The 21,717-nt window shown below is 42.8% G+C and overlaps 1 protein-coding gene across 1 annotated transcript in view; it reads left to right on the top strand.

Annotated features, from left to right (window-relative positions):
- LOC132112954 (cysteine-rich motor neuron 1 protein) overlaps positions 1–21,148 on the top strand; it is a 153,436-nt gene extending 132,288 nt beyond the window's left edge. Inside the window, exons 10-17 of the mRNA XM_059520718.1 lie at positions 5,564–5,685; positions 7,772–7,984; positions 8,071–8,286; positions 15,456–15,677; positions 15,808–15,996; positions 17,195–17,311; positions 18,495–18,682; positions 20,056–21,148. Coding sequence (XP_059376701.1) covers positions 5,564–5,685; positions 7,772–7,984; positions 8,071–8,286; positions 15,456–15,677; positions 15,808–15,996; positions 17,195–17,311; positions 18,495–18,682; positions 20,056–20,232 — 1,444 coding nt within the window. The 3' untranslated portion in view covers positions 20,233–21,148. The remainder of the gene's footprint in view (positions 1–5,563; positions 5,686–7,771; positions 7,985–8,070; positions 8,287–15,455; positions 15,678–15,807; positions 15,997–17,194; positions 17,312–18,494; positions 18,683–20,055) is intronic.
- Positions 21,149–21,717: the final 569 nt, after the last annotated feature.

The following is a 21,717-nucleotide window of genomic DNA, read 5'->3' as shown; positions in this document are numbered from 1 at the left end:
GATGACTGTGGACTTTAGGAGAAACCCCCCTGCACTTTCCCCACTCACCATCATGAACAGCACTGTGGCTGCAGTGGAGTCATTCAGATTCCTGGGAACCACCATCTCTCAGGACCTGAAGTGGGACAATCACATTGGCTCCATTGTGAAAAAAGCCCAACAAAGGTTGTACTTCCTTCGCCAGCTGAGGAAGTTTAACCTGCCACAGGAGCTGCTGAAACAGTTCTACTCAGCCGTCATTGAGTCAGTCCTGTGAACTTCAATTACTGTCTGGTTTGGTTCAGCTACAAAATCAGATATCAGAAGACTACAGAGAACTGTTCGGACTGCTTATTATTGGTGCTCCCCTGCCCACCCTCCAAGAACTGTACACATCCAGAGTGAGAAAAAGACTCAGAAAATCACTCTGGATCCCTCACATCCAAGTCACCCCATCTTTGAACTTTTGCCATCTGGCCGGCGCCTCAGAGCCGCAAATACAAGAACAGCAAGGCACAAGAATAGTTTCTTCCCCCAGGCAATCTACCTCATGAACAGTTAAATGTTTCCCACTTAAACGTATGCTTATGCAAAAATGTGCAATATCCTTATATTTATTTGTTACCCCTCCATCCTAGAACATTCCTGCATCTCACTCAATCCTATTCCATTATCATTTATAGCACAATTGTTTATACACTTATTTATTTGCCAATTTGTAAATCTCCTGTAAATTTTATTATTTTTTTTTTTTTTGTCTGTGTGTTGTTGTCTCTGTTTACTGGAAGCTTATGTCACTAAAACAAATTCCTTGTATGCGCAAGCATACTTGGCAATAAAGCTCTTTCTGATTCTGATTCTGATTCATGCAGTTATAAACGCAGCATTGTGACTGAACCACTTCTACTTCTGCAACACAAGACACATTTTAGTCATGAAAAAGTCTGCTTTTGTGATATATTTCCTTCTTTTTTTACTGCAAGACATTTACTTGGTCTAAAATGCTCTTAAATCTGCACTAACAATGCGTTCATGTCACGTATCACACACGCACACTTCAATACGCTGACAAAAAGCAGGTTATTGCATTTACATGCCGTGCGAAATTGGAGTTAGAGGAAAAAAAAAACTGCCTGTTTTGACCGATTTATGCTTACACTATTTATGACCATACTCTGATAAAAGAAAACGGGTTACCGTGTTTACATGAACTTGTGCAGTTTCGGCTTATTAAGCATAATCAGAACATGCATGTAAACACGCTCAATGTATGAAAAACAAAAGCTTCATGCAAATTCTAAATGTTTTAGCCTTGAAAGCAGGTAATTAGCTCCCTGCAATCTCGCAAAGATATGTTATTATTAGGACTATCAGTCGATTCATTTTTTTATCTAATTAATTACATGATTTGTCGATTAATTAATCTAATTAATTGCAAACAATATTTGGCTGTGAAAATACCCCCAAAAGATTAAAAGATTATTATCGAATCTCTCTGTTCGCACGCAGATTTCCTTTGCTTTGTCACAAAACCAGACACTCGTGCTCAGATATTAATTATATTCACATTTTTATTTCTAGCCTTTTACTGCATGCAGTGTGAATGCTCTGATTCGTTAACATGGGCTTGGAAAAAATGCGCATCACAGACAGTGTGTGAACCTGTAGTTAGGCATATGCCCGGTCTGTTCTGTTCTCGCACTAGCCGCGTTGCATTCTGATTGTATCGGATAGCATACTGCGGGAGGTCAGGGCCGCAGAAAATCAAGCTATAAAGCGATTTAGAAATCGTGCACGCTCAAATCATGATTCTATGACAATTTCTATTAATCATACAACCCTAGAATGAACTGGCAATGAACAGAAAATATCTCGGGCTGGCACCGCTCAGCAAAACGGGAAAACCAGATCCAGGCAGAGCACGGCAGCGGGTAGACACTCAGCGGAGCAAGCAGTCAGGAGGGAAAATGTTGACAGCCATTTATGTTGAGCCTGTTGACAGCCATTTATGCATGTTTGAATTTGTTATTATTATTATCTAAGATAAATTGGTGGTTTATTCTTAAACCAATCAGCGAGCTCGAATAGTGGAAGCATAGTTACAGTTTAATATTTATTTTTTTGCTATTTAATTATATATATGAAATGATGTTATTATGTTATGACTTAGACATTTTTACATATATTAACAATATTATTATTTATTTTAATAGTAATTGGCGGCCCACCTGCAATACCACCTCAACCCATTAGGGGGCCGCAGCCCACAGGTTGAAAACCACTGTATTACACATGTATTCTAGAATGGTCTAACAGAAACTAGGGAACATAGAAGATAATCTGAGAAATCTGATAATCAGTTTTTTTTTTTTTTCGTTCATGCAATGGAAATCAATTTCCCTTTCTTTAAATGAAATAATACTCTAAATAAGAAACTAAATCTGCCAGCAGGTGGCGGTAAATGTCTTTATGAGTCATTCTTAGTCATACTAATAAAAAAATAAAATAAAAAAATTGTGTGTAACCTGAATGCACTGTAAGTCGCTTTAGATAAAAGTGTCTGCTAAATGCATACAGTATATGTAAATGTAAATGTCATTCGATTCATTCAAACGGCTGATTCGTTTAGGAATTCAGTAAACGGCTCTCTTTATAAATGGGCTTTTGAATCATTGGTTTACACGATTCATTCAAAATGTGAATTCATTCAGAAACTAAATACCTCTTTGTTGCTCTGAGATGCACAACAATTCTGCTGTCGCTTTATAGGTAATATTTTTCTTTGCAAAACTGAGGAAAAACATACAATATTTTGTTTAAAATATTAACATAATATCAACTCCTTATTTAATGTACTGTTGTTTACAATCACATTTGGGACAAACAGCACTTGTCTGCTCTCACTGCTCGTGATATAGCTTATCATGTGATATAAATATGAGACAAAAACTCATACAGGAGCATTTTTGCCCCAATGTATCTTGAATTATAGGGCATAACTGCATTTATGTTGCACTGCATCATATTTGTCAACAGTCAACAGTATGAAGAAAATAAAATTCACTGTGCTCAACTTTAGTCTTGGGTACGTGGATCAATCAGCAACATCATATTCTAGTAAGAGATCCTCACTCGCTTAATCTGAAATGATCCATTATTACATGCAAGTAAACCTAAGCCAAATCCTATCTCTAACCATATAGTAATTACATGTAGTTAATTAATATTGCTCAGTACTTAAATATATAATTATACTGTAACAAGGACACCATAAAATAAAGTGTAACATGAAACGTTTATTTAAACCGCATCTGGACTTTGTTTGTTATGAGGTGACTGAGTGTACAGAACTGCGCTGAATAAAAACTCCAGCTCACACGCTTCTGTTTGGCTATTGCATTCAAGAAATCAACAGAAATGTCTGTGATTGGCTACATTGCTCAACATTGCAAAAACACATTGTAAATGGCAAGTTTTGATGCCCTCCAGAGCGCAACCACAAATATGCACAAAAATTAATATTTTTCCCGATTTTCAATTGAGGATGCTTTTGTTTGAGGTTATTTATCACCCTCTAAAACACCCCCATAGAAATGGGCCTGGGCTTGGCTAAATGCTTAAAATTGCAGCGGGGCTGGCATTGGGGATTCCATGGCTACCACTTGATTATCTTCTCTCTACTGTCTCATTGAATAAGAAGGAGGAGGCAGCAGTTTGGCTGGTCTTGTATCTCTATAGTCTCCTATCTGAGGCTCATTCCCTCAGGTGTGGTTGAATAAAGCAGAGTCTTTATTTATCAGAGTTTGGCCCCTGGCCCGTCGTTGTCTCTCCCCACTTCAATTCTGCCGTCATGAATGAGCACACAAGTGCAAATGCTTGCATCTCAGATTCTAATTTTAGATATCTATTTATGCCCCCTCAAAGTTATGGCCGAGGATCAAGCTTGCGGCCTGAATAATGCATGCAGCTTAGTGCAGACTTCCTCCTCTTGCACAAAGAATATTGATATTCCCCACTGCTGACATCATACCTGATAGCTTCTTATCACCAAACCAAATACGCACTGCACATGGCTGCTTCTCAGCCCTATTATTCATTCAATAAGAGTGGATAGGAGGATGAAGGATGGGAAGAAGTGTGTGTGTATGAGATGGGCAGTTGGGGTTCAGGCCACTGTACTCTGCATGAGTTTGTTCTCCAAGGAAGGTGTCTTGGACATCAGGGAACATTTTGATTGGTCGTTTTGGTTAGTCGTCTTTAATGTGCCATCTGCTGACAGGACTCCAAGTAAGGTCAATAAAGACTCTCTCTTTCTTTCCTCTCTCTCTCTCCTTCTCGCTCTGTTCCGGTGTTAACGGATGACATTGGACCGTGTCTTTGGCACCTGGTGTATAATGCCAAGCTTTGATGTGCCAATGACAAAGTGTGCTGAGAGTGTGCACTGACTCTTTATGAAGGCCATATGTCTTGAAGAGTTATTTTAAAGGTGCACTCTGTCTATTTTTTATTTATTAATTTTTTTTGTATATGTTGTGCTGGCAAACTTATACTGACACCTAGTGGCATGGATCCAGAAATCCACAAATAGAAATGTGGTAATCGCAGTCAGCTATTAATTAATTTCTGTGATTGATAGTGTCTAGTAACAAGATGTACACAGATAAAGTAGTTTTTGACTAGTCGTGATCTCACCATGGCTGCATTCAGGAGGCAACCAACTCCATTTAAAATAAATCAGCTTTTATTAGGGGCCATTCACACAAACATGTTTTTGTGTTAAAAAATGGGAGGTGTTAGCACTGAAATGGCAAAAATGTGCAGCTGCCTTTTATGAAGTTACTATATTTTGATTTGTGTTTTAATTTGATAACAGTCAAAGACATCCATCTAACGCAAGTTTAGCTAAAAAAATGTAAATAGAAAGATTGCAGTGGAATGCAAAAACACATTCTGTCTTGAGTCTTAATTCCTACATTGTTTGCACATACATCATTTATATATATATATATATATATATATATATATATATATATATATATATATATATTGGGAAGTATGTTATTGTTATCTAAGAGATGTCATGACAATTGAGAGTTGACAGTGTTAATGTGTTTGGTCTTGGTGGAAAAGATCTGCTGCTTCGGCAGAGCAAGTACCAGGATTTGCTACGACCAATACATCCACAGACATGCTGCTATGAGCATGTAAGAAATACTGCTGCTGCACATAATATAACATAACCCCCATATATAAGATACGTGAAATTACCCCATAGTGGATCTATACAGGTGGAACTGGGGAAGGTGGAGGGTTTCTGAAACTGCTACAGCAAACACCAGCCAAGAATTTGAATGTTGAGCAGCAAGCTCATTGGCTGCTGATGTGAAAAGAAACCAACCAGCTGGGCTGTGTGAATAATGATGTGATTGCATCAGATTGAGTTAGAAGCTATCGGTCTGCGCTATCTAGAGTTTCATGACAAAATGTTTTATTTATTTTTTAAATAAGTGAGAACTTACTGCATTATGCATGTATGTACATATTATTTTTTAAGCTTACTTGTTCTTTCTCCTTTTTTTATCAGTAAGAACAAGCATGGCTGTGACACCTGCCGTTGTAAGAAATGCCCTGAACTGCCATGTGACAAGTCATGTCCAATGGGCTTCCAGCACGATGAGTTGGGCTGTCTGATTTGCCAGTGTAGAGGTAAGTCACTGTTTTGCCTTTTATAGACCTAGTGATTTTGCATTATCTACTTTAACTACAGCATGACTGTTACATTTCTCATTGATAGTTCCAAATTAGAAATCTTATTTTAAAAGAAAATATGCCTGTAAATGCACATCTTTTGAATTCTGTTTAAACAGTGATTTAGAAATATTTAGAATTAGCTTTTATTTTAGTATTTATATCAGTTTATATTTTAATAATTTGAGGATTTGTGCTTTTGTCTTTGTCTTTATTTATTTATTTATTTATTTTTTCATTTGACTTTGGCTATTCAGATTATTTCATTTTTATTTCAATTATTTATTTCAATTATAGTTTTCAGATTATCTTATTTTTATTTCAGTTTACAAAAAAAAATATTTAAGCTAAAATAAATTGTAATTTTAACTACAACAACATTGCAATGAACTGTATAAGTTTATTCTGATTTAATATAATAATAAATTACAATTATTTATTACAGATTGGTGACTTTTATCATATAACTGTTGTGGCAATTTTTATAAATACAATAAGATACTATAGGCCATGCATTTGTTAGAAACTTAAACACCCCTAACAAAAGGTCAAATCACTGCAGCTCATGGCGTATTGCTTTAATACATTCACAAAATCTGTTAAAATGCCCTTGAAGTAGACAGCTAACATGGATCAAATATTTTTTTTTTAAAAATAAATCTAATAAATCCATTTAAAAAATGTAAAATCTAATAAAAATCTAAGTAATATTACTCAAAAGCTATTTTGTCATGTCCAGAGGTGATCTAGTGCTACATTGGCCCCATACAGCTGAATCGATATGTTGAGGTGTTATTCCTTTCATTTCCAAGTGTGAGCCATGTGCACCAAGAGAACTGCTCCAATTCAGGAGACCAGGGTCTCCAGGATGACTCAGCCCCCCTCCACATATTTTCCATTTATTTTGAGGGCCACCTGTTGCATATACAAAAGCCTGGCTCGCAGTTACTCACAGCCCTCCATTATTTATACGACTCTTGTGTTCTCATTTGATTCATCTTCAATAATGAAGCTGGCACGTGAAATATTCACAAGCTCGGTTCATTTAATGAGACGAGAGAGCAAGGAAAAAGACACTTTTTTTTTATCTCCCTCGCGTTGAGTTTTTGAAAGAGTGCATCCTCCACATATCACCCAGACAGGATTTTAATCAATGTGAAATGGTTCTGTGATATTGACTGGGGCCTGGCTGGAGCCCTGTCGCTGTTATGGAGAGGCAGTGAGAGGTGACGCTCTTGGCAGATAGAATGAGATTTGAGAATGTTTTGTGCTCTGGGGTTTGGTGCGTGCGAGGCATCACTTGCATATTTTGTCATTTCACGCTGTCTGTGGTGCTGCCGGTGAAAATGTTTCACTGAAGAGGTCAAACGTCTGGAATATAAATGTAAAAATGATTCAGGGAATCCTCTGGCTTTCCTGTTTTGCTATTAAAGGGATAGTTCACCCAAAATTGAAAATTTGATGTTTATCTGCTTACCCCCAGGGCATCCAAGAAATGATATGCCAATTGCCATAGTTCAATATTTTGAGTGCTCACTTGAAATTTCAAACATCTACTATGTACCATACTCACAGGTTGTGATTCAGTGGAGCCAGCCCGTCCACATAAACTGGGTACTAAGCCATCTTTCAAGAGTGAGGGTTTTGTGAATCCCGCCTTGTACTCACCAAGATTAGAAAAGCAGTCGTTAGTAAAATGACGGCAACACAACAAAGACTGGACTTGTACTGCTGTGGTACAGTGGAAAAAAAATATTTTAACCACTGATTCTTTGAAAACAAAATGAATTTACTTTGACAGTATGGAACACAGCGTCTTCTGGGCATGACGAACAAGCTACTGTGTTTGAGGGCGGTTCAAATTGCTGCGCGAAACATAGACGGGCTTGTGCAAATGAGTTACCCCATGATGTGTAGCTGTTACGGAAGTGGGATTCGAATTACTGATAACTGGTTAAGGCTGTTCAGAGTCGATGCTTTCAGCTTTCAGCCCTCAGTTTTCAGTTGATGTGTTTATTGTTCATTCATTGGTTTCTCCGTGCAGATCAGAGTTTGACGTCTGTGGCTCCAGCAGTGAAACTGGGCTCCTGCTTGTCTATGGATGGTCGCAGGCACGAGAATGGGCAGAGCTGGCATGACGGATGCAGAGACTGTTACTGCCATACTGGGAGAGAAATGTGTGCCCTTATTTCTTGCCCAGTTCCCCCCTGTGATAACCCCACCATCCGAACTGGCCACTGCTGCCCCACCTGTCCAGGTGAGCAAAATCTGCAACATACTTACATTACGATCTCCATTGATACTTCACGATAAATTTTACATATTATTTATTATCTCTTTCAGATGAGTCCATTTCCCATAAGCCGGAGCTGAACGAGGCTTCCGTGTGTTTGGCTCCAGGTGGAGAGTACTTTGTGGAGGGAGAAACGTGGAACATTGACTCCTGCACTCAGTGCACCTGCCACAGCGGCCGTGTGCTCTGTGAGACGGAGGTGTGCCCACCCCTGCTCTGCCACAGTCCAATCAGAACGCAGGATTCCTGCTGCCCTCACTGTCCAGGTATGCTGTCAACAGAAGCCTTTATGTTTGAAAAGCATTGACAGGCCTGCTCTAACTTAACAAAACTTTAGTTTAGAAGCACTTTGCGAAAACTTGAATGTCATGGAGAAGCCAAAGTGGCTGTGATATTTGGATCTTGTAGGACTACAGTCTGGGGAGGCAGAAAAACATCCTTTTTTAAAAGATTCATTATTGTAAGGACTTTTAGAGCATAGAGGCGTGAGACACCTTCAACGGGAGAAAAGTTAACAAAATGTGAACGTGCATAATGCATGTGTTTGGTGGAAATGATGAATACTGCATTGGCGCAGGAGTACATGATCAACAGTCTGAGCCGAAAGGATGACAGAGGAATAGAATGGATGCACATTTCAGAGATTGTTTCAGCAACTCAACTATAACTCTGCTATTTAAAATGTTCTCAACACCGTGTAAATAATTTTTTGGCTTTCTAAATGAAAGAGAGAAATGTAGATTTGTTTTTCAAGATTGGATTGTTTGAGTTGCTATGAATATTTATGTTTTTGAGTCATTCGTGTATTAGTCAAATTATGTTGACATTCCGTTCTTTAGTTACAAGAGAAAGTTCTCAAACTTTTACACTCTCACTATAACATGGAGCAAATACAGCCCCAGAGAAATATGATGAACTCATTAGCAAATTTCAAAGCTTGAATTCAAAGACGTGGTGTCACATGCTTAACTGGAGACTATTAGAAATCCATTGACTGTTTCATTTTAGCTTGTAAACTGGATCTCATTTAGGTCAACATCAAACCTGTTTAATTCCTCAATACATTTCTGGTCTTATTGTGAAGGATCTAAGGATTTAAAGAAAAAATGTATTTATAGTTCTGTCATTAGATGGCGCAAGCTGATGATCATTAATGCTAACTAATGATATTCACAGCCTTAAGGCTGTAATATACTACATGACTTTTAAAATCTGAACAGATTTTTTAAACACTAGACATCATGCACTTTACCGACTTTTTCAATGACAGAGGAAAACGTACTCGGTTACTAACGTAACCTCGGTTCTCTCTAGAAGAGGGAACGAGTACTGCGTCTTAGCTAAGACGCTACAGGAAAAGTCTCTTTTTACGAAATACTGAAGCAAAAAATTATCCTTAATTTTGAATTTTAGTAAAGTGCATTTGCAGCAGTACACAGCCATAGGCGAGACAGCTCGCTCGCTCATTGGCTTCGCGCCCTTCATGCCACTTCCCGCCGAAACGGGTGTGGCCCAACCCTATAAAAGGAGCTCGAAAAGGCTGACTCACCTGATTTATTTCATCGCCGAAGCGAACCAGAGTGAATCGTACGCACGGCAGAGAACGCAGTACTCGTTCCCTCTTCTAGAGAGAACCGAGGTTACGTTAGTAACCGAGTACATTCTCTTACGAGAGTTCTCTCGTACTGCGTCTTAGCTAAGACGCTACGGGAACCCCATGTAAAACGCTGTGCGCGCAGGGATCACACACCAATAAACCTGAAGCAACGCCCAGGATTTACAGTGTACAGTCACCCGAGGGACTCACAGAGAGTCCAGGACAGGAGAGGGGGGGAGCCCTCCATCCCACATCTAGCAGCACCCGTAGATGCGGCAATATAACATCACACAGTCGAGGCAAGGCCTGACCAATGTGGCAATGCGGGTCTTACGCAATACTGCCCATATAACAGTCGGCAGCGCATAATGCTCACAAACTCAGAATTACCATCAGGGCCCTGATTCGGCTATACCGACAGCAGCCTTGCTTGCAAGGCGGGAACCTCCAGGTTATAGAACCTGATAAATGCAGATGGCGAGGCCCAACCTGGCGCCATACATATATCCTGCAAGGAGATCCCAGTAGACCACGCCCACGACGAGGCGACGCCCCTTGTGGAGTGTGCTCTGACGTGCAGGTCACCCACACGCTTCACTGAAGCGAGAGCCAACAAGAATACTGTCTTAAACAGAACGACAGGGACTGACGGAGGTCTGGGAGGATTCAGCCTCCTAGCTCCTCTAAGGAAGCGGATGACCAAATCGTTCCTTCCTATTGACTGACCGAGCGCTGTTTCAGAAAACGCTGCGATGGCCGCCACATAAACTTTGAGCATGGATGGGGCTCTGCCCTTATCCAACAGCTCCTGTAGGAAGGAGAGAACCTCCGTCACCTTACAACTAAGGGGTGAACATCCCCGAGCCGTGCACCAGCTGGAGAACACCGACCACTTCGAGGCATACAGCCGTCATGTCGACGGAGCTCTAGCCTGAGTGATGGTATTTAGCACTCCCACTGAGAGATCAGCGGGTAACCGTTGAGCACCCACACATGGAGGGACCACAACTCCGGTTGAGGGTGCCAAATCAAGCCCCTGGCCTGCGAGAGGAGGTCCCTCCTCAACGGCACTGGCCACGGGGCGATATCTGCTAACTGCATCAAATCTGGGAACCATGGTTGGTTCTTCCAAAAAGGTGCTACAAACAGTATTGAACGTCTCGTTTCTCTCACCCGTTCTATCACCTGCGGAAGGAGGGAGACGGGAGGGAAAGCATAAAGCGGGCAGCACGGCCATCTCCGTGACAGAGCGCTTTCGTCCTTGGAAAAGAACGCGGGGCAGTGAGCGTTTTTGTGGGACGCGAAGAGGTCCACCTCCGCCCTGCCAAATCTCTCCCACAACAGCCGGACTGTTTGCGGGTGTAGAGACCATTTGCCCGTGGGAATGTTGCTTCTGGACAGCCTGTCTGGGCCCAGATTCTGTAGCCCAGGCACATGAACTGCCCTCAGCGAGCGCAAGTTGCGCTGAGCCCAAACCAGGAGGCGTTCTGCCAACCTGCACAGGTTTCGGGACCCGAGACCGCCCTGGCGATTTCTGTAGGACACCACAGACATGTCGTCCGAATGGACTAAGACGTGGTGTCCCTTGATTCGGGGACAAAAGCGCGTCAGCGCGTTCTCCACTGCCAGCATTTCCAGACAGTTGATATGTTGGAGCCTTTCCCGTTCTGGCCAAAGGATGGTCTGCCCTCGAGCAGCGCTCCCCATCCCGAAGTGGAGGCGTCCGTCGACACCATCTTTACTTTCAAGGAAGTCCCCAGGCTTACACCTGATTGGTACCAGTCGTTTGCTGTCCAGGGTTTCAGGGCTGTAACGCAGCCCTGATTGACCTTGAGACGCAGTCGACCAGATACCCGCGCTTTCAGCCAGAACTGCAGGGGGCGCATAAGGAGCAGGCCCAACTGCAGAACCGGAGATGCTGAGGCAATGAGACCCAGCATCCTCTGACATTCTCTGAGCGAAACGGTCGCGCCACAGCGGAGAGAACTGTGGTGACAGCCGCGCCGTCATGGAACGTGAGTCCAGAGCTTAACCCAAAACAGTATCGTCTGACTGGGGTTCAACGACTCTTCGTCCAGTTGACACTGAGACCGAGTTTCTCGAGGTGATCGAGTAAAACGGCCCTGCGCTCCACGAGCTCCGCTCGTGATTGAGCCAGAATCAGCCAGTCGTCCAAATAGTTCAGCACTCGCATGCCTCTGAGTCTGAGAGGAGCGAGCGATGCGTCCATGCACCTCGTAAACGTACGAGGAGCTACGGACAAGCCGAACGGCAGGACTGCAAACTGGTATGCCTGGCCCTCGAAGGCGAATCTCAAATATCGCCTGTGACTTGACGCCATCTGTATTTGAAAATACGCATCCTTCAGATCTATTGACATGAACCAGTCTCCTCTGCGAATATGCGCGAGGAGCTTCCTGGTCGTAAGCATTCTGAAACTGTGTTTCACCAATGCCTTGTTCAGCTGTCTTAGATCCAGTATGGGCCTGAGACCCCCGTCTCTCTTAGGCACTAGAAAGTATCTGCTGCACAGCCCCCCCCCCCCCCCCCTCGCTTTGAGCTTGAGACACAGGCTCTACAGCCCCTCTGCTTAACAGTTTTGATATTTCGGCCCGAAGTATGCGTGCTACTTCTGTTTTGACCGTGGTTTCGACGGCGCTAAAAAGCGCGGAGGGCGTCGAAAAAACTGTAGCGAGTAGCCTCTCCTTATAATGCCTAGCACCCAATCCGAAACCCCTGGAAGCGCTGAACATGCATCTGCATGAATGGCTAAGGGCTGGATGCGAAGCGCGCTCTGTTGACTGAGCAACGGCGGCGCTTCGGTGTGCTGTAACATGGGCGTTACGCCTGTGGCATTTGAGGCGGGGAGTGTGCTGATCACAGCGGGCAGATCGCTCCTCCTCGACCCCGTCCCGGCGCTTAACCGATTGAGGGAGGGCTGAGCGGGTCCCGTGGGACTCGTGATGTCTGCGAGTAACTGTGGACTGCAAGTGTGCACATTTACTGCTTTTGACTCGCTGTCTGCCTGGGCAGAGCGTACGTGCACGGGTTTAGTTTTTACAGAAACCACGCGCCATGTGTGACATAGTGTTTGTGGGCACTGAGGAGTGGGACACGTTTACTTTGTGGAGGGCGTGACCGATCTGAGTCGATCTTATAGATGCGAGCCCTGTGTGCAGGGCTGTGCTTACATGTGGAGATGGGCACTGAGGAGTGGGCATCATCACTACATTTATAGCACCATCGGCCGTGGCCACACGAACGCGCACGGGTTTCGTTTTTACAGAAACCACATGACGCGTGTGACATAGTGATTGTGGGCACTGAGGAGTGGGCACGTTTACTATGCAGTGCGCATGATCGACTTGAGTCGCTTTTATGGGCGCGAGCCCTGTGTGAAGGGCTGTGCTTATATGTGGAGATGGGCACTGAGCAGTGGGCATCGTCACTACATGTATAGCACCATCGGCCGTGGCCGGACGAACGTGCACGGGTTTCGTTTTTACAGAAACCACATGACACGTGTGACATAGTGATTGTGGGCACTGAGGAGTGGGCACGTTTACTATGCAGTGCGCGCGATCGACTTGAGTCGCTTTAATGGGCGCGAGCCCTGTGTGAAGGGCTGTGTGAGATGGGCACTGAGCAGTGGGCATCGTCACTACATTTATAGCACCATCGGCCGTGGCCGGGACACCAGAAATTACACCTCTTTCGGGAAATAACTGGGTAGCCGTGATAACGGTTTTTGTGTGCAGGCAAGCGGGCAACCGTACAGACTTGCACATTGCAAAAGACGCTGAAACAGTCACAATCCCTGGAACTGAAACAGTGGCGCGCTTAGGTGAGAGTTCGGCCGCGGCGACTCGTACACCGGCGCTTTCCTAGGATGGCTTCGGGGCTCCCGGCCTCACCGTAATCCTCTGCCGCGGTCCCCGCGGCGCGGGGCGACGGCCGGTAGAGCGAGAACGGGGGTCTCGAGCTGCGTTGCTGAAGCTGTTGTGATAACGGCTTTTGTGTGCAGGCAAGCGGGCAACTGTGCAGGCTTGCGCGTTGTAGAAAATGCTGAGACAGTCACAATTCCTGGAACTGAAACAGCGGCGCGCTTGGGTGAGAGCTCGGCCACAGCGGAACTCGTACACCGGCGCTTCGATGAAGCAGCCATCGTGTGCAGTGCAGACGCAGCCTGCTCAGCAGCAGAAGATTCGTGCGAGCAGAGGTGACGTCATGCAGCAGGCTTTAGATGGCAACACCGCTTTCGTCCGCCGTCCAGCAGAGGGCGGACAAAGGCGCATCGCTATCGCCTGTTCCACCGGCGGAAGTGACTGGTAGTTCCTGTTTTTAGCATCATCCAGTGTGGAGAATGCTAGTGAGACAGACGAACGAGTTCGCGCTCGTGAAGCTCAGGAAGAAATGAGGCGGGCTTTGAGAAGTGCGCTCATCCGAAAGGAAACTACCATCCAGCCGGGAACGAGGGGGGGGGTGCTGGTGCAGACCACTCGAGGCCGAGACTCGTCGCGGCCAGTGTGAGCACTCGCCTCGGCTCCTTCTCGATGTCAGCTCGTTTGCTGGGCTTCTGAGCAGAAGGCGCGAGATCCTCGGAGCTCGCCCAGCCCTCACTGCCCGAAGCTAGCAGAGTGCGGCGCCTCAGCGCAGCGGAGAATGCAGGCTCAGAGAAAAGGCCAAGTGAGTCCTCAGAGTCACCATGGCAACAGCTCGCAGTGAGGGCATCCGCCGTCAGCGAGCGCGAGCGCTGCATGATCTTCACCCAGGCAGGAGACACAGATGACGTACCGGTCTCCCTCGCTGAGTGGGGCTCTGACGAGCCGCAGGAAGGCATCTTAAAAAAGACGCAAGCTCTTTTATGAGTGTGTGTCGCAGGGCGAACACACACACACACATAAAGAACAGTAGGATATAACAGAATTGAAAGGATATGTGCGCCGGAGTGCGCAGCAGTATTTTGCTTCAGTATTTCGTGAAAAGAGACTTTTCCCGTAGCGTCTTAGCTAAGACGCAGTACGAGAGAACTCTCGTAAGAGAACTGACATCATACACTACATGACTGAGGATGATAAACTAGCAGACTTTAAAGTTGTTCCGATCACAACAAACTCATGCAGAAATGTGCACCTTGTTTCTAGGAGACGACTGACATATAAAAACAATGTGTTCTAAAATCGGCTGAAAAACATGTTTGATATCCTCCGACTGGGTGGATTTAGAGTCTGAAGCTTAAACAATTGTATGTGACCATCGTACACTATGTGATTTTCTTTGGAATCTGTCAACTCAAATCTGCAGACTGGCTTTGACTTTCGACAACTAGCATAGGCTTCTTCAAAATGTAAATCGGTGGAAAATTTGTGCAAAAATTGTGTAGTGTATTCCAAGCTTTAAACTACATGGCACAAGCTGATTGGTTCACGTTGTATATGCAGCCAATGAGCTTGCTGCTTTACATTTAAATGGTTTGTTAGCATTCACTAGAGCATTTCACAGCACGCTTCAGAGTTTCTCTGCAACCCACCTCCTTCCCCATCTCCACCTGCTGCTATGGGTTTTTTTATGTATATGATATTTGTGCAGCAGCAGTGTCTTAAATACTCAAAGCACTGAATCACCATATGTATTGGCAGTAGCAGGCTTCTGTACTTGCTTTGCAGCAGCAGCGATAATCTACAGCAACAGCAATAACCAACAGCAGCAATTTAGCAGCGTAGCAGATCTATTCCACCAAGATCAAATACATGAACATTGTCATATCCATTACCATGCTAAAATCTTCAGCGAGTTGTCCTGATAGAAATCCGTTTCTATATATATCCCCTGTTTCAGATGATCCAGTCACCCCTCAGATGCCCAGTAACGACAGCATGCCCAGCTATTGCAGGAATGAGGATGGTGATATCTTCTTGGCCGCTGAGTCCTGGAAGCCCAATGTCTGCTCCAGCTGCGTGTGTCTAGACGGAGCTATCAGCTGCTTCTCTGAGTCCTGCCCCCCAGTCAACTGCGCACGACCCGTGCTCAGGAAGGGCCAGTGTTGCCCATACTGTCTAGGTATATAAATCTATGCACAGTTGAATATCATATTGCCCTGGATCAGACAGCCAAGTTAAGTTGCCTTCTGATCATATGTGGGTGTTATTGACATGGCTATGACCAAGCGTCTCTCGCACCTCTTCACCAGATGCCACACCAAGGGCCGTGTGTCATTTCAACGGGAAGACATACATGGACGAGGAACGATGGGACATTGACAGCTGCACTCACTGCTACTGCCTGCAAGGCCAGACCCTCTGCTCGACTGTCAGCTGTCCTGTCTTACCCTGCCATCAGCCGGTCACTGTGGAGGGCAGCTGCTGCCCTATGTGTCCAGGTCAGGATTTATGTGCTGTGTTCACATAGAGATTAGATCAGATGAGTAGAACGGAATGAGAGACAGTGAATCTGCATGGCAAATACAAAACAGACATGCTACTCAGAGCCCCCTAAAGTATTTAGAGCATTAAATGTCTGAGTTTCTTTGCATGTTTAAAATATTTAACCAGGTGGCATCACAAACAATGTACAACCTTTATCAGAACTAGTGTCAATTTCCTTAGCTAACAAATGTGTTTTATTGAAACATTTAGCTTTTTGTAAAATATTTTGCAGTTTGAAAATTGTGTTTGTGTCTAATATATCTATATTAGATTAAAATCTTAAATTATTTTAACTTTCAAAAAAAATGTTTTTCTGCTGATGTAATCAAGGCCACAGGGGTGGGGAAAATAAGCTTAACCAATAGAAGCCCTTTTCACCCCACAATTAAATCCTGGCCGTGTCCTACTGTTTCCCATTTAATATTCCATTTAATTCTACTTTACATCCCACTACTGGAGTTAAATTCTGCTTTATTTGCAATCTGGTTTGCATTTTTCCCCACATAAATTGAAGTGTATGAAAGGAAGGTATAGACTACTTCACAATGACTAGAATAAAGGACAGCATCACTGATCCCCTGTAGTACCCTGCAGTTTTGCTCTCTGTAACATGTCTCTCTCTCTCATTCACGTTCTCTCTTTATCTGGTTGTCTCTCACTCTCTGTCTGGCTCTCATAAAGCAGTGTTTACTCAGAACCTTCTCTCTAATTGAATGGGTCTTTTGTCTAAATACAGACTCGTTGAGATGAATCATTTAAAAGGATTGATTAAGTCGAAGCCGGACAGAGGCTAAATTAGCTCTCTTTGCATTTGGGAGATAATGTCATTGATCACGGCCCTCTTTATTGCTGTGTCACTTGGCTCTGGATCAGTGAGGGGGTTGAGAGTGGTGTCTTGTGCACTCTGGGTAATCACTCACCCTTTGGTGCTTTCCCACTCAAAGACGCAGCTCTGAAGATGAGCTTTTAATTAGCCTGCGGCCCGCAATTTCACACTGACCCAAATCTTTTTTGTTTTGAGTAGGCACTTCTTGACTCTTCTTAATGTAGTTACGATTTGTATTATGTGCTTTGGTGTGTGTTTTTCTGTAACACGCTGTTCTTCTCTCTTTGTATCTTTCTTTGTGTCCCCATGTCTCTGATATTTTACAGAGAGTTACGCTCCCACAAATGTGCCCATAGAGAAGACAGACCAACGAGGAGACAAGCAGAGACATCAACCAGCCTGGCCAACTCATAGCGAAAACGATATTATGCCACAGTTCAGAGGTACGTACCAGAGTACGGGATGATATATAGACAGCAAGTCTTTGTTGGGCTGTCTTAGCTTAATGCACAAAATGACACAGCACAACCAGTGTAGTCTGATTCACAAGCAAATGAATTATGAGCCACTTTTTTAAAAGAAGTAGTCAAAAAGTCCAATGCATAATGCTTTTTGAATTCTTAGCAGTTCCACAAGGGATGCTGTAGCGAGCTTTAGCATAAAGGTCTTCTTCTACAACCAGTATTCTGGTTCAGGATAAACTAAGCTGCATCTGAATTTTCATACTCTCTAGTAGGTACTACAGTTGGTTTGAAACTTACTTCACAACCGTTAAAAACTATGTTCTGTATAGTATGAATAAGGGTAGTATGAATGAAATTTGGAAGTATTGCGTCCACCATGTTTCTACTGTCATGTGACCTATCAGTGTCAGTTGTATCACTTACCTGCCATTCACAAATCCACTCCCTTGGTCTCATGGGATAGTAAAGCGTTTATTGAATGCACACTCCAGAATCTCGGTGGATGTGTTAGTTCATCAGGGTACTTTTTGTCTACTCGTTTTTCGACTACTTGTTTTTCAAATGCTATGAATTCAGATATACTACTCTTTTAACATACTGTACAGTATAGTATGGAAGTAAGAATCATTCAGACAGCACAAATCTCATGGAAGAGCAACATTTCGAAAATAATTCATTTGAGAAGTTACTTCATCTAGTTAAGCTGTTTTAAGATATTTAATTGCAAACTTAAGCTGTTAGCGTGTTTATAGCTAACTATGATTTCTCCATCGAGTAATTTTATGTACTTGTTGTAGAGAATTAGTGAGAAAATTCTGTAACTTCTGAAGTAATTTTAATCAAACTTCACTTTCACAAAACTGGCTGTTTGTTTCTTTTGATTTTCTCTGTTAGCAATCTGTAATTTCTTCTTGATTTTCCTTGTGTTGCTTTTGTTAAGGCTGATTTGAGTGGGATGTCTCTCTGTCAAGACTCTGGCATTTGCCTTAATTGCTGACATGGATGCCTGACATTACCTGCTTTTACAATCAAACCCAATTTGCATTTCATATGGCATGATTCAATTCTGAATTGTTCTGCATCGCCCCAGTGAGTCACTGCTCGATGAGTCACGGCTATCAGGTGCAAAATGTGCCAACAGGTGTGTTGTGGGTTGTTCCAGGTGACTTTGGAAGTCTGCAGATGCCCTACCTAGATGGCAAGGCACGTTTGCCCAGTGAGGATGCTGGTCTGCACTGGGCTTGGGTGGCACTGCCCATCCTTATGATGATGCTCACTATCGCCGCCCTGCTGTTGGTCAACCAGCGTAAGCAGTGGATCCCTGTGCCTTGCTACCGCACACCCAATAAGGTACCTGCCTATATGTCCCTGTTTGCTACATGAATACTAGGGGTGGGCGATATCCTGGGAGACATGATTAATCGGTAGAAATTTGCCAAAAGGTAAAGATTTTGCACTATTGTCTCAATCAAGGTTACACACTGACGTGACGTTGCTGTGCTACGTGGTCACAAAAACATATCATTTGCATGCATTTTTAAGCATTGCAAATGATAAATGGTTTAAGCCTTTGAAACACAATCAAAGAAATCTAATTTTGCTACATGCAAGCGCTGTCTAAGAGACCATGTCTGAGCGCTGTCAGAGAGGTGCACACAAGTAAAGACAATGCTCATAGAACATGGGAGTATTTAAACTGAGATATTTTGCCTGATACTTTGCAAGTATCCTCGTAAAATGTAATTTAGGTCTTAAGGTCTTTAGGTCTTAAGTGTAAGCAATTGTATAACAGTATATTGGATCCGGGCAGCTCTTAAAGTGACAGCAGTCTAAAATTCCTGCTGTCTGTCATTCATGTTAATCAGACAACAAAAGAAAGAAAATCTCTCACTGCTCTTGACTAAATCAATTTTGTAACTTTAATAATAATATATATATATATTTAATTTACACAGTAAAAGTATGCAGTGTTTTTATACATAAAGTGTTTTATACATTTTATTAAAAAAAATTGTCCTATTGTTTTTGATTAGTTTCTTATTCTTATTTTATTGCTGATTGTTTACTTGTTTTTAGTGAGCTGCATTCATTTTTTGTAATATTGAAAGTGGTGACAAGAATTATGTATGTTTTATGGTTTTATGGTATCAAAATGTTGATATCATAAAGACCTTATTTAAAAATATATCGCTACTGTGAAATCAAATTACTCATATCGTGATATATGATTTTGTTCATATCGCCCACATCTAAAGGATACAATCACTTAACATACCAAATAGGATGCAGGATTTGAATTATGATTACGTTTAAGTTTATAATATTTATTTTAATTACCAAAAATGGTACTTAAGGCTTGAATATGCCACACAACTTTAAAATAACAACTTTTAAAACACTAGGCATTATACTTTTGCTGGCTTTGTAAATGGTTACAGAGAAACACTGGCCACTAAACAAGGGTCACACATTACCAGACTTTCAATTTGGTCTGAAAACAACAAACTCATGCAAAAACATGCACCTCATTGCCAGGAGACACATGACAAATTAAAATGTCTTTGACCTTTTTATACTAACTATGTGATTTTCTTTGAAATCTGTCACCCAGCATGGGCTCCACAAGACTTTAAATTGGAACAAATATCTAGTCTAAAGTTGTGTAGTGTCTTCCAGCATTTAGTTGCGTAAGAATGACTGTATTTTTTTTTTGTCCTGTGTAGCCCACCTGTCTCAATAACCAGCTGGTGTATGTGGACTGCCAGAAGGGAACAAAGGTCCAGGTGGACAGTTCCCAACGCATGCTCCGCATTGCAGATCCTGACTCGAGATACAGCGGTCACTACAGCATGCAGAAACACAACAACCTGCAAGCTGACAACTTCTACCAGACCGCGTGAGACACAGGAGAGAGAGAGAGAGTGAGTGAACGAGAAAGAGAGAGACTGAGCCTGTGTTCGGCTGCCAAACCTTTGCGGCACATGGACATCTACTAAAAAACTGTTGAGACGGACAAAACCACCCAAACCAAGTGGTCAGAGAAGAGACCCTGATACTGAATAACAATTATAATATTCACATAAGTCACTCCAAGCAAATCGAAAACATATTTCACACGTTGACACCCGAAAGTCTCACCAGGAGATGGAAGCAGCACCTATGTAACTGAAACATTATGGAGTGTGATTGTTAAATTGGACAGGACTCTTCCGGAATGCTTTTGTGAATCAGAGGTATGGTAGGTTGAGCATCTTTTGTGAGTAAGCGTGAGTTTTCGTGGATGTTCAGGCACAAGTTGAAGGTAGTCGTGAAGTCTAATGAACGTTTTTGGGATTAGGACAACTGGGGTGTATTTTGTTTGTTTGTTTGTTTGTTTGTTTGTTTGTTTTCAACCATATTTTTCCTGCATTCCTAACTTTTTCTGTTGGAAAAGAGAGAAATTCTTTTAGGAGTGATAACTTTGACACAAGTGCTTGTGTGAACACTTAACACTGAACCAAAGCTTCTCTGTCTATGAAACCTGATATGCCCAGATCGGGCGAGAGGCCGAGAAGGGACGTTCACTTCCCTGAGACAGAGGAGGCGCTGGACTGTGTACGGAGCACAGCAGAGAGATGAGTAGAGGGAAAAAAAGAGGGAAAATCAGATGAAAGAAATTCTGTTGTTGGAACATATGCATTTTTGTAGAAGATGCTACTGTAAGATTGCTATTTCCCCAGTGTTGTGGGTGAGTTTGGCCATTTTTTTTTCTCTGTTAAAGACAAAAGGAGGAAAAGCAGAGTAAACTGCTCTGTGGACATGAGTTCTTCCTGTTAATGGATGTGTGGGGTCTCAATGTTGTATTTCTGCTTATATGTACGAGCGTTTTCCCATTTAATCATACAAACACCATTTGCTCTTTCTCCCACAACTAAGGGCAGATTGACACTCCTAGCAAATATATATTTTCCTGAAATGAATCCGAGAATTGTGAAGCGAGATGCAGGAACATAGCGATAGTGGTTTGGATTTGAGGCTATGCTTTACAAGTGCTGCTTTTTCTTTTTTGCTTTGATTCTTTAAACCTCATTTTGTCGGGATGAAAACCAGTAGTGAGGATTGTTTGCGTCTTTAAGAAACATTTACCAAGAAAACAGAATCAAAGGGCCTGCGAGCAGAATGGGTTTTTGTGCAAATCGCTTGTAAAAACATTTGTACGTTTCAGAAGTTTAGCAGTGTTTGTGTGGATTTATAACTAGGGGTGTAACGGTACACATATTCGCACCGAAAATTTTCAGTACAATAGTCCATGCACAGGGTAAGCGGTTGTGAAAAAAAAAATGTCCTTAACATGAGACATGCTTTATATTAAGAATTTCAAACTACGCAGATTTCCCTCATTTCAA

The sequence above is a fragment of the Carassius carassius genome, chromosome 32, assembly GCF_963082965.1.
Source record: "Carassius carassius chromosome 32, fCarCar2.1, whole genome shotgun sequence".
Taxonomy (NCBI): domain Eukaryota; kingdom Metazoa; phylum Chordata; class Actinopteri; order Cypriniformes; family Cyprinidae; genus Carassius; species Carassius carassius.
This window is presented reverse-complemented; position numbering and strand designations above follow the sequence as displayed.